Genomic DNA, 13,104 nt, shown 5'->3' with positions numbered 1-13,104 from the left:
ATATATATATATATATATATATATATATATATATATATATATATATATATATATACACACACATATATACAGTAAATTTTGTGCACTTGCACATTGTCTTTCACGGCAGGAAGAAGCTTCCGAATTTCAGATCTGGGCCGGCCAGGGGCCCACCGGATTTTTGTATGTAATTTAATGTAATTTAATTGATCAATGTATGACACGTGTGTTTTAAGCTATTTAAATGAATTGTGACGTCACTTTCACTGAACTCTGAGGAAGTGCCCAGCTTTTGGGGCACGAAACGCGTTAGTTCATCGTACACCCACTTTTTGTAACCACTGTGTATGTTCAAATAAAGCCGCATATTGATATTAATCCTACCGCTTCCCGTGGATATGTCCGCCTGCGCTGCTAGCGGGTAGTTTCCTCCAAGTGAGCCCACCGGGTTTTTTCCCGGTGTCCCGCCGGCCCAGTCCGAGTGTATATATGTATTTAAACAACATCACTAGGCACCACTTATAACTGATGACATCACTAAGCACATTTCACAGTTTCGCCGGGGCTTTTGTGTATACCGAAAGTCATTAACCGTTTACGTGCCAGCTGTAGACTCTATCACCTACGCATTGCAAACCAATTTGGGCTTATGCAAGCAACTTGTAACCGGGAAACATTAAATCTACAGTGACTGACAGTCAGGTTGTTCACTGCAGCAACCGTAGATTTCACGATCGGCGGCAGGTAAATGTTAAACTGGAAGATCTTGAGTAGACATCATCCAGATATGTTTCTAGCTGTTGCTGAACTACAAGTTCCATGGTGGGAAAAGTAGTTCAGCTGCTGCTGGAGTGTTAGTGGTCAAAGAGCATCATTTAGATTGTACACTCTTGCGAATAAAGCATAATATTTACATGGCATTGAATGTTATCCTATTATACAATGGCAACAGTTTGGCTCTTATAATAAGCAAAAGACAGTAAACTCCCTGTGTGCAGCCTACAATCTAATCGCCCCCCAGGGCTGTAATTTCCCGGTGTATAGTAAGTCATTGCCCTTAAATCAGCCCCCAGCTGCCTGAACAGCCTGAGGTTTGTTGTAGAATTAGGCAGTTCCATACTTAGTCATTGATGGGTGGGTAGGTGTGTTCTCACAGGGGGGAGGGTAATGTGGGAGGGTACCACCGCCCTCCCCAGGCAGTGTCATGTTGCAGAGTCCTTGAGCTCCACTCAATGTGAACGTTGCTATCTTAGAGGACTGATCTCTGCTTGGACTTCAGCAGCTCCGGACTGTACCAGTGGTTGGAGGGGGGGAGATTTTCCTGCAGCCACTGCACCGAAACTGCTCCGAAATCCTCTTTTTACCTACCTCTCCCACTTCTCATCCGCCTCCTCCGAAAATGTCATCGGTACAAGTCATTTACCACCAGAAGATCCACAATTATCATCTGAATTCCGTGTTCCCCAAGGATGACCTGCCAGCTGGTAAGTGACAGTTTCTGCCGAGCTGACAGTTTCTGCATGGCCTGCCAGTCTCTTTACTATCTTTATCATTTATTTATAAGGCAACGGAGCATGTTGCGGGTATACTACCTGGGAAATAGAAAGATACATGATTACAAATAGAGGAATCCGCTCTGATGAAATGTTTCCAAGATTACTCAGCATGTCCAGTTGCTTTAGACTTATCACTACTAGATACTGTACATAGAGGCTCTTGAGTCTAGGACTGTTAGAAGGGGGATCTGCAAATTAAAGCAAAAATACAGTATGCCTCCTACCATGACAGTGAAGCAGCACAGCTGCAACACTCAGCTGAGCCATGGAACTGCAAACATGCATTTGGATAATATAAATATTTGTTGGGCAGTGACTCATAATAAACTCGGGTTCCGGCATCATACGCACAAGGAATGATCGTCAGCTCACGGGACTGATATAATCCCCCCGCACCAGCTGACTAGAATGCTGGAATATTATCATCATGTGATATCCATAACAGCGGCTTTCCAGCAGCTAAGGGGTGTGTGTTGGATTCTCCCATCAATACAGCACTGAATAGGTGGGGGCGTTTGGTAACCAGCAAAGGGGGAATCCACGCACTTACATATTTAGTCTGCGGAGGGGAGGAGGGTGTAAAATAAAAACAAACAGAGGCTTCAACCCATTGGAAAGTCCATGGTTTTAATTACAAACCTTGCTTATTATGTTTGTTAGGAGGGAAAAGCAGCATTAAAGGGGAAATCTGCCAATGTGTGATATTAACAATGTGTTGGTCTGTGATGCTATCATGCAGGGCTGTCGTTTAATTTAATGGTTGGACATGAGCAATATGTTGTGTAGTGTTTCCACTACACAACCTGTGAATTGGCGAATAGCTGTTGTTGTACTACAAGTCCCAGGGGCCCCGGTTATATGAAACTGACCCCGGGCTCTATTCATTGTCATTACGTTTTGATTGGATTGGGTTTATTTTTTTTCCTCCATAACTGTACAAAGAATGCCTACGCAGTGTTGGTGACAGTGCAAATGTGCGTGTGGTTTCTGTTGGCTGGAGGGAGTGTTAGGAACACCCTAGCGTAAAAAAAACTCCTTGCGATAAAAATATACACTGTATTAAAAGGAGCTTGCAATTAAAGACTTTGCCCGTTGGCAGCCTGCCCAAAACACACCTAGGTGGTTTGTTTTGTAACGTGGATCATGTCAAACCCTGGAACGGTGACCTCTGATAAATAAATATCACAGGGAAGCCCAATTCTGATGTATTTTAAGCTCTGGTTGGTCCTGTCCAAATCCTGCAAGCAGTCAAACTGTAAGCTCTTAGGGACTGGATGTTTAAAGCCCAATTCCCTGGAGTCAGAGCAAATGCTGAATGAACATGGTTGCTCTTGTTTTGGAGTGCAGCTCTTGTTTTGGAGTGCATGCAGGGCAGTGCAATTGGATAGCGTCTCACAGCGGCTGCATTATTAAATAATGTTTATGAGATCAAATCAGTAGTACAGCTTCTGCTGGGAATTACTCCATACGCTTGTGGATGCCTAGTTACATAACACTGCTCTTCCAGGGATGCAAACAAGTCTTATTTGTCCAGTTCTGCTACTGTGGTGGAAATGGCATTTTTACATAAAGTATTGCAAATATTTCTTTTTTTGTTATTGTATTTTCTGAGGCAAATATGTTGACTTCACAGTTGAGAGCTGCTTGTGCCATTCCCGGGGAGCAGGGGGGCTGGTGTTGTTGTCAAAATAAAACATTCAAACTGTCAGATGTTTAAAAAAAAAAAAAGTGCGCCATAAACGGTTAAAAACAAGAGGTTGAAGCGATACCCTGTGAAATGTAGAGCTGGCAAGAAAAATGTCAACATTGGGCTCATGCCTGGCACCTAGTGGTCACTCTGGGAACTGCCCCGCAGAGCTTTTATCACACAGGGGCAGGGCAGCACTCATTAGCACCTGAAATAGATGTTGTGGGCAATTCCTTTCTAAAGCTGAACTTGTTTATTGTTGAATGCAATGCAAGTACAAAGGCTTTAGGGTAGAGACACACGCTCAGATTGGGGGAGTTTAGTCGCCCAGAGATAAATCGCCTCTTCTTCGTGGCGACTAATCTCATAGAACTACCTCCAGCGGCTATAATCTAAATCGGCGGCGGATGGCACTCGGAGCACTTCATTTTCCGAAGTCGCACGAAGTTTCCTGGAAACAAAGTGCACCAATTGCCATCCCGCCGACGCTGGGCGACTAATCTCCCCGAATCTGAGTCTGTCTCTGCCCTTAGAGTCAGTGTTTGTGTACATACAGTGCTGAGTATATGTATGGCCATAGGCAGATTTTATTGAAGCCAAGAGCATAGGCACTACAATTAATCTGCTGTGTGTTCTTGGGGTATTATTATTATTCATTAAATTGGCACTGTAATTTTATTGAGATGTGTGGGTATAATACAGGACATAGGCACTGCATTTACCTGGTCATACATTCTCAAAGCAATTTCTTTATAGGGTCATGCATTCTAGAGTATTATATATAAAACAACCTACTTTGTGTTCTGGGGGCTTTACACGTCAAGTCAGCATTGTATTCTGCCCATTGTATGGAGGGCAATATAAATCGTGATGACGATGCAAGCTGCAGATTCCATTGCTAATGAATAAATAAAAAAAAAGAGCGAAAATAATTAGGGTTTGCTTAAATAGATTGTATTCTACAGGACAGAGTTGGGCAGCGAGGAGTTAAAGCAGTCCCTGGGGCTGTATAAGCAGAGGATCTGAGAATGGGGCTCCTGTCAGCAAATTTACACTGAGTGTCAGTAACAAATGCGAGTGTGCCAACAGTTTTTTTTTTTTTTTTTTTTGTTTCTAACACACTAAATCAGTAACCCGTAGCCCCCTGTCATGGGCACGCCATTAATCTCTGCTGAGGGGCTTTGAAATAATACACCCAGGAGGGTTTGATTGATCTGGTTTAATTGCAAACCTTTAACCCTTAGTTTCTCGTAAATTGGAACACCCAGTATATATAGAAGGGGTCAGATATTGCTGAACTGCAATTCCCAACATCCTCGCTGGTTAATATTTCTTGAAATATACAGCACAGCCAGGGATGATTGAGATTCTATAATAAAGGGAGGTCCAACCTGAAGAACTCAACTCCCAGCATGGTTGATGGTGCAACGAAATCTGGAGGGAAGAAGGTTGAATGCCCCTGATGTAAATACCAACTAAGGGTGTCTGTTACACTCTATAACAGGGGTCCCCAATCTTTTTTTTACCCATGAGCCATATTCAAATGTAAAAAGAGTTGGGGAGCAACACAAGCATTAAAAAAAGTCCCTGGAGGTGCCAAATAAGGGCTGTGATTGGCCATTCGGTAAACCCTATGTGGACTGGCAGCCTATAGCAGACCCCCTCTCCCGGCCCTATAAAAAAAAAAAAAAAGCAATTTGTGTGCTGCGCAGTTCACACATGTAGGGGGTCCCTGGACAGGAGTCACAATGGGCCCCGGGTCCCCCCAGATTCCCTGGGATGTGGACAAACTAGGGCAGAGCCCCTCTATATTGGGAGTATAGCAGCATTTATAGAATGAGATGAGAGGCATATCTCCATTTTATAGTACTAATAATTTAAATTAATTTATAATGTCATTTAAAGGCTTATTTATAGCAGTATTTAATTACCTGCATCGGTAGATATATATATATTGGTAAAAATAAATCAGCGCTGCAAAATGTATATCAATATATAATGATAATAAAAAATCAAAAGTATATGATCTATTTCTGCAGAATGCCTCCCCCCCTTGTGTGATGGTTTGAGCCCCATGCCATGCAGATTTGGCGCCTTAACTAGAATTTACCCCCCTGCTTCCCCCCTGACTTTAGGAATGTGCTAAATGGGAGGAGGGTGTTTAAAGCCCCTGTTTGTTTAGACGTTTGTACAATTAGTAAACTCCCAGCCCTATAAAGGTCAATCACAGACCAGGGGAAAGAGCGTCAGGGAGCCGCTTACTTGCACTCTCTCAATGGGCAACGAGCCCAGCACGGCGCAAAGAAAACAAAATCGAGTCAGGCATTGTATGACGAGCGCTGCTGCTTGGAACAATTAGAAAAGGCGGGTACTGAATTTAAAAAAAAAAACCCCACAATAGATTTGTATTGTTAGTCATAGCGCTCCCCCCTTCCCTTGCGCCTTTCCATTTAAATACTTTTGTCCGTGCCGCGTTCTGATTGGCTGCAGAGGGCCCTGCCTCCTCCAAGGCGCGGGAATAGAATATAAGGGAGGCGTTTTCTATTGGCCTGCCTCATCATACGAGGCTGCGCGCTGATTGGTTCATCTGAAGCACACAGTGGTGGGGGGGAGGGAAAGATGCATTTTCTAATGGTCCTGCCCACACGTGGAGCTCGTTGTTGTACCGGCCGGCGAGTCACGTTGTGATTGTGGGAGATCGCTCGCACGCGGGGGTTTCTTAGCGGATTTATTTTCTTATTCGCCATGCTGCTTGCTGCCCAGGGCCGATTCACGGAGCCACACATGGCGCTTCAGTGTTATTACCGGCAGGGTCATTCTCCTACCGGCGCTGCGACCCCATCGTCCGTCTTTTCCGCGGCTGCAGATCAGGGGTCTGTGTGTGAAGGTAATTAGCGGACTTTTACACGTGCAGCTATAGGAGGAGGGCTGGACTTGTATTCAATATCTATTCTTATTAAATGACTATTCAGGGAATAAAACTGCATGAGAAAAACCTGCTCGCTTCCAATAGAAACCTGTTTAACCAATTAGGGTGTTGAATCAGCATCTGTCTGGCTGTTTATATTGTCAGCACTGCTGCTTCCGACTCCTGACACAATGTAGCAGAAGCTGAATCACAGACCTTCTACTTTCTTGTTTTTAAAACATGGAGATCCCATATAATCACTAGTATGTAGGTGTTTATATTATATGGTGGGTGCATTTTCCACCTGCTGCTTATTACTAAGGCATTGTGTTGTAGTCCAACTGCAAGGACCACACATTTGTTTTCTGTGGATTCCCTGTGCAGTGAGATCCTTTATATGGAGGTGATCCTAAGGAGAACTGACGCTTGTTGTAGCTGCTGCAGGGAGGATGCAGCCATTGATTTACACAGGCAGGGTGCAGCGCTTTGCAGATGAGCAGCAGGCTGCAGCATTGATTGTCGGAGCTGATGGGGTGGTCTCCTCCTGAGGGAGGGGTTTCCCTGGGATGCCCGCATAGCTGTGTTAGGGAGGGCTTCCCGCCTGCTTGGAAATAAGGACTTTCCTTATTTTGCTGGAAATCTCTTGCCACCGGGCTTGTATTTTACCTAATGAATAAAAAGGCAACAGGTACAGGATGGCTACTATGGCTTTTTTTTTTTTTTCCCCAGAACAGGTGACAATCCTACCCCTCCCTCCCATGCTGCATTTCAATCCCATTTCTTGCAGGGGATGAGAGTCGCAGGGGTTTTTTTTTTTTATTATTTATTCATCTTTTTTTCCCCTGCATCATGAGTCACAAATTTTCAGCTCAATTGGTAAAAGCGAGCAGGATGAGTAATACTCTTCTGAGATCACCCGGCTCGCTCTCAGAAATAACAGGATGGGGTGGTCTGCTCGGACCTCACACATTGAGTCATTGCACTGGCGCTGTAAACATGGATTTGTTTCATTTGCCACTTCGTAGTAGTCATAATCTTGCCGGTATTGTTGTCTAATCTGTACAGTGACACGTTTGCCCATGTCATGAGCAACTGACTCATCTTTTATTTTTTTTTTTTTTTATTTCAGTGAAAGAACCTTTCGAGAACTGCTACCAAGTGGGTCCTGTCATCGGTACCGGGGGATTCGGTACGGTCTACTCTGGTGTCCGGATCTCCGATAAACTACCTGTAAGTACAAAATGTCAGCTGTTTTACTTGAAGCTGGGGGGGGTCCAAATTTAGGGCCATTCAGCTACAAAGCTCAGCAGTAATGTAAAGTTCTAGTTCAGCTTGATACTATGAATATTTAGTGTAATGGTAAAGAAGATGGCTTGGTTAACATAATGCATAAATACAATCTGTAGCTCCTTTAAATAATGGTGCAGTCGACCTTAGCAATAAGACAGCATGGTGTACTTGTTATTTAGTAATGTATAGATGACGGGGAAAGTAAACGACTTTTTATTTTATTTCAGGTTGCGATCAAGCATGTGTCTAGGGATCGGATCGGAGAGATGAAGCACATGGTAAGTACAATCGCTGCTTTCTCTTCTGCTGGGATTAATGTAGCAACTTAGAGGCCAGATAAAGTATAGAGGGGGTGATGCGGGTTTCAAACTTAGGAATTCTTACTTACTTAAGAAATGTATAACAGGCAAGGGCAGCTTGAGGCCCTGGGGTGTTGGCCGACAGCATTGGTAATGGTCATGAATAGGAAATGATGGCTTTGGGTCTAGTAGCTCTAACTAGATGGATTTCTAACTGCTCCTTTTTAATTAACAGAATGGAACACTGGTTCCCCTTGAAATCTATCTTCTCAAGAAAGTGTCAAACGGCTGCCGCGGCGTCATCCGGCTGCTGGACTGGTACGAGAGACCAGACGGCTTCATCATCATCATGGAACGGCCGGAGCCCGTGCAGGACTTGTTTGATTTCATCACAGAAAGGGGCGCTTTGGGAGAAGAACTGGCTTCCAATTTTTTCCGGCAGGTAGTGGAAGCTGTGCGCCACTGCCACTCCTGCGATGTTGTCCACCGGGACATCAAAGATGAGAATATCTTGGTGGATCTCAGAACGGCGGAGCTGAAGCTGATAGACTTTGGGTCTGGTGCTCTTCTCCGGGATGCTGTGTACACAGACTTTGACGGTAAGTTCTAGTTGTAGCTCCCATCATCTACAGTAACCAACTAGTATATACTTAGAGGGAAAAAAGTGGTATCTAACTCCTGATCTTGCATTCTTCCTACAGGTACACGAGTATACAGCCCTCCAGAGTGGATCCGGTTCCACAAGTACCACGGAAAGTCTGCCACGGTGTGGTCCCTGGGCATCTTGCTTTACGACATGGTCTGCGGAGACATTCCCTTTGAACACGACGATGAAATTCTGAAGGGCAAGATCCAGTATCGCTGCAGGGTGTCTAGAGGTAAGACTAATACTCCCTTTATTGGCAGTGTCATTGATCCTGGGGTGGGGCAGAACTGCAGTGCAACAGAAACGTCCCTTAATCTTGCAAGGTGCTTGCTGGTTGACACTACATATTGCTGAGGTGGTTAGAAAAGTGCATTTCCCTGCAGTCTCCTTAAGGCTAGCATTGACCTTGTCCTTCAGGAAAATGGCAGATAAGGAGAAGAGCTTCTTGACCCAAGAGAGCATATTAAGTACAAGATATTCCATGCACGCTCTGGCCATTTGCCTTAGGGCTGAAGCCGATGTAAATTTATAGTTTAGAGCAGGAATCTTTGATCCAACGCTTTCATGCATTTTTATGTGCGGCTAAAGACACGCTGTACTTATTATCTATGTGCTTTCTTGCAGAGTGCCAACATCTGATCGAGTGGTGTTTATCCAAGAGACCCTCAGACAGACCATCTCTGGAGCAAATCCTGGCTCATCCCTGGATGTCTCAGGATAACTTCCTTGATAAAAAAGACAATGGCAAAGTTTCACGAAAGCTTGACCAAGAGGCCACCACCACAAGCAAGGACAGCCTCTGATCACCTAAAGAGACACTCCCTGAGTGAAATGGGATGGATCTGAGATGCAGTCCCTAAAAGGATGGGCTGGCGTGGACCTGTGCACCCAGTCTGCAAGCTGGGATTCCCACGGGGACAGAAGGAGCTGTCCCACCAGAGCAAGAGATACCTCATGGGATCCCAGAAAAGGGACTTCTGCCTAGACATGTGGTGACCTCAGACTGTGATACTTACCTTGGTGGTTCCTCCTCCTTTCTAAAAGATGGACTTTGAAGGTGTGAGGAGAGATGAGAAGGGTTTGGGGCCCTGTGTAGCCCTTGTTGGGGTTGAAAGAGCAATCATACAATGCATTTTGTTTATCTACTTATCCCTGTAACATCATGGGTTTTTAATCTGCCGACGGCACGGGTTTTCTTTTTGAATTTTTTTAACCATCCCTAAGTATTTGCTCATTTTGAATGTGCATTCACTTCCAATTTACATCAGGGGGGGAGTAGTCCCTTTTTCTCTGTTGGCCTATGCTATCATTTAGTAACACCACCCACCCAACAGAGAAAAATAATAGAAATATTCTATATTGATGATATCTTGGTACTTCCTGCTTGCACAGAGCCAATGATTTACCTTGAATGCACCTTTTCAAAATGCTGTTTTGATAAATACAAAGACTTGATGTGGAAAATTGCAGGTTTTGCACTGTCGTTGCCCGCTGTAGATTTAGTGCAGGTTCTGAGAACAGAGCGTGGAGAGCAGTCATTGGCTCTGTGAGTGCAAGGAACTTGTGTTTCAATTTTTTTTTTTTTTTTTTTAAACCCATTGTGCAGTATGGAGAGCTGGAAATGTCTTAAACAAGCAGTGAAACGTACAATGCTGAACACAATCTTGTGGAGTTACAATGCTTGTTTTTTCTGTGTTAACTCTGTGTGCAACCTTGCTGCTGGTGAGGGTTAATTTAAATCTTCCTCAGGGAATCGAATGCCAGACCGGTTTTACTGGCCGAACCTGACTTTTTTCCTAGTCTTGTCAGGGAATCGATGACTCTTCCGAAAAAGAAAAAAAAAACCTATTCCACGCCTTGAGTGAGGATGTGTGTAATTCATTTAGTGCTTCAGAAACTGAAAAAACAGCCAGTGCTATAGATTTAGTGTTCTCCAAAATTTTTGGGCTTTTTCCCTCCCATTGCCTTAGGTTAAATGTCTGTCAACAATATTAGTTTTCAATTGGTCTGACCTTCTCCCTTTTGTTTTTATCTTTACCTGGCTTCTGGGAATTGTAGTTTAACAACCCGGTAGTCCTACAGTCCAATGCCTTTCTATTATGTTTGTAGGGATCAGATCATTCTTGTAATAGGACAAGCATTGAATATACTAGAGTATTCCTCTAACAGGAATGTGAGAACACTCCTTATTCCAATATTCAGTGCAATAGAATGGGGGTGAGGCAGTAAGGCCGTTCTGCTATCTACCCAATTAAATAGGGAGGGGATTGCTGCAGGTGGAGATGGGCTCACTGCACAGCAGGGAATTAAATGGATCAATCTGATAAAGCACAGCCATGCCTCTTCCTGATTATATATGTCACCCCCAGGCAGACATTGGCCAAATTTGGACAGAGAAAATTAAGTGCATTCTTCAATGGAATCTATATGCTGCTTTGGTTTTCTGCAGATGGGGGAGGGTGGGACTAAATCCTGAAAAGAGAAACCTCGTTTACATCAGGGTTGGGCAGATGCAGCTGAACTGGCATCACATAACAGGCATTTGGGAGGCTGTTGTAGTTCAGCTACATCTGAAGGGCTGCTGGCTCCCCCCACTCCTGGTTTACATTGTGGGATCTCTAGGTTGGGAAAAGAGCTCTGTCGATTGATCTGTTGGACAAATTAAGATATGGTCTGTCGGTCGGTATCTTCCACTGACCAGATCGTACCATAGACCAGGGACTCCATCTTCAGTCCTGCAGCTACTTTGCAACCGCAGCTTCAGGATATCTGGGGCTTGGGGGGTAGCAGAACAGCTGAATACTTGAAGGATCCCTATCCTTATTATTGACTTGAGTTTTGTCTGCCCAAAACAAAAAAGCTTGCACAGCAGCACAACCTGGTTGGCAAAGCTGATTCCTGCAGTTATGAAAGGGTTATTAATCCTTTCCTAATCAATCATTCCCATGTCCGCTAAGAAAAAAAAAAAAAACACGTAACTCTTTGCTGTCCAAAGACACAAGCTGCAAAGGTCCACCTGGCGAAAGGGTTAAGAGATTTTCTTTTGGGTATATCCTGTACCTTTTATGCAGTGTTCACTGGTTATGTCCTAATTTATTTAATTTAATCTGTGTAAAACTTCATGCCTTTTCATTAGTATCTATTTTGTTCAAGGAAAAGAAACTTTATTTATGATAGAGACCTTTTTTTGGGGGGTTTCCATTTGAAATATGAACTGAACGGTATTTATAAAAAGAAATTTTGTTATATTCTGGAGATCAGATTTTTTTTGCCTTTGGTCAGTTTTATTTAAGTGTTAATTTTATCTATTTCTTTTAATAAAATTTTTTTTTACCAAGTACTTGGCTGTTGTCACTGTATTATTTGGGTGGGCACAAATCAAACATGGGAGTTTATTTTATTGTAAACTTATTCCATCCTAGGGGTTTTCAGCAGCTGCGTATTTGTTGCAATTCAGTGGTGAAAAAGTGAGTAATTGTTGGGCCGGTGATCTTCAAAAATAAAATTATTTTGACCTACATCTACTTAATAGGAGATTGTCTTCCTTTGGTCAGTTTTAGAGAAGTGAGGGGAGGGCATCTGCAAAACTCCAAATAAGGGGATAAGAAAAGATGTTATATAAAAAAAAAGAAAAAAGAAAAGATGTTAGGAAGTGTATTCATATGTAGAAATCTACAAGTTCATCAAAGCCCCCAAAACCAACACTATGGTCTGTTTTATCAGGGACCAATTAACCTGCCTGTATGCTTTTGGAGTGTGAAGGTGAATGCATGCAGGCACAGGCAGAACATACATGCCCTTATGTACGTACATACATACATACATACATACATACATACATACATACATGTCCCCAACCATTATTTACCCATGCGCCATTCAACTATAAAAAGAATTTGAGATCAACACGAGTGTCCAAAGCTTTCCAGGCATGTGCCAAATAAGGGTTGTAATTGGCTATTTGGTAGCCCGTATATGGACTGGTAGCCTATAGGAAGTTCTATTTGGCAGTACATCTGGTTTTTATGCAACCAAAACTGCCTGGAATTCAAAAATAAGCACCTGCTTTGAGGCCACCGGGAGCAACATCTAATAAATTGGAGAGCAACAAATTACTCACGAAACACTGGTTGGAGATCACTACCTAAGACTAGGGTTGCCACCCGGCCGGTATTTTTATTTTTAAAACACCTGCCAAGGCTGGGGCCAGTATTACAAATACTACATTGCTGGTAATCTATAATACACTGAAACAAAAATCTTGGCCCGCCCCCAATTCGCTCAGAACGTACCCTTTTTTTACTGGCTTCATGCCATTGTGTGTGTTGCCCTGCCCCCTTTTGCGCCACTGTGTGTGGCTCCTCCGCTTTTTTTTATCATGATCCGCCCCCTTTGGTTCCCGCCCCCCACAGGCCAGTAATTTTTTTTAGAAAAGGTGGCAACCCTACCTAAGACCCTAATGTTGTAATTCTACCTGTTGTACCACAAGGGCGACTAATCTCCCCAAATCTGACAGTGTGTTTCTGCCCTTATAGTCATAGAAGCTATTATTCTGTAGTCGCAACATAGTAGACAACACTTTGATCTCCAATCATACATATCTGTCCCTTATAATCTAGAAGTCCTATCACAGATGCTGACACTAGCTTCAATATTATTAGCCAATGAAGCTACTAGTCTGTTATGAAAGGGAACCCATGCAAATATGAAATAACATTAAAACAACTGGCAGATATTGA

General features: G+C 43.4%; 1 protein-coding gene across 2 annotated transcripts; it reads left to right on the top strand.

Moving 5' to 3' along the window:
• The first annotated feature begins 1,185 nt into the window (after window positions 1-1,185).
• pim1.L (Pim-1 proto-oncogene, serine/threonine kinase L homeolog) lies at window positions 1,186-11,705 on the top strand. 2 transcript variants are annotated; one of them, XM_018256872.2, is made up of 6 exons: window positions 1,186-1,463; window positions 7,260-7,360; window positions 7,648-7,698; window positions 7,955-8,318; window positions 8,421-8,597; window positions 8,990-11,705. In XM_018256872.2, the coding sequence occupies exons 1-6, from the start codon at window positions 1,379-1,381 to the stop codon at window positions 9,166-9,168; spliced, it is 957 nt and encodes a 318-aa protein (XP_018112361.1). In that variant the 5' UTR covers window positions 1,186-1,378; the 3' UTR covers window positions 9,169-11,705.
• The last annotated feature ends 1,399 nt before the right edge of the window (window positions 11,706-13,104 follow it).

Source organism: Xenopus laevis, chromosome 4L, assembly GCF_017654675.1.
Source record: "Xenopus laevis strain J_2021 chromosome 4L, Xenopus_laevis_v10.1, whole genome shotgun sequence".
NCBI lineage: Eukaryota > Metazoa > Chordata > Amphibia > Anura > Pipidae > Xenopus > Xenopus laevis.
This window is presented reverse-complemented; position numbering and strand designations above follow the sequence as displayed.

What these genes read in the sequence shown, in the direction of transcription:
- pim1.L (XM_018256872.2), top strand. Translation starts at nt 1,379, where the DNA reads ATGTCATCGGTACAAGTCATTTACCACCAGAAGATCCACAATTATCAT. An exon ending in GGATCTCCGATAAACTACCT is followed by an intron (nt 7,361 to 7,647) that starts GTAAGTACAAAA and finishes ATTTTATTTCAG; the next exon opens with GTTGCGATCAAGCATGTGTC. An exon ending in TCGCTGCAGGGTGTCTAGAG is followed by an intron (nt 8,598 to 8,989) that starts GTAAGACTAATA and finishes GCTTTCTTGCAG; the next exon opens with AGTGCCAACATCTGATCGAG.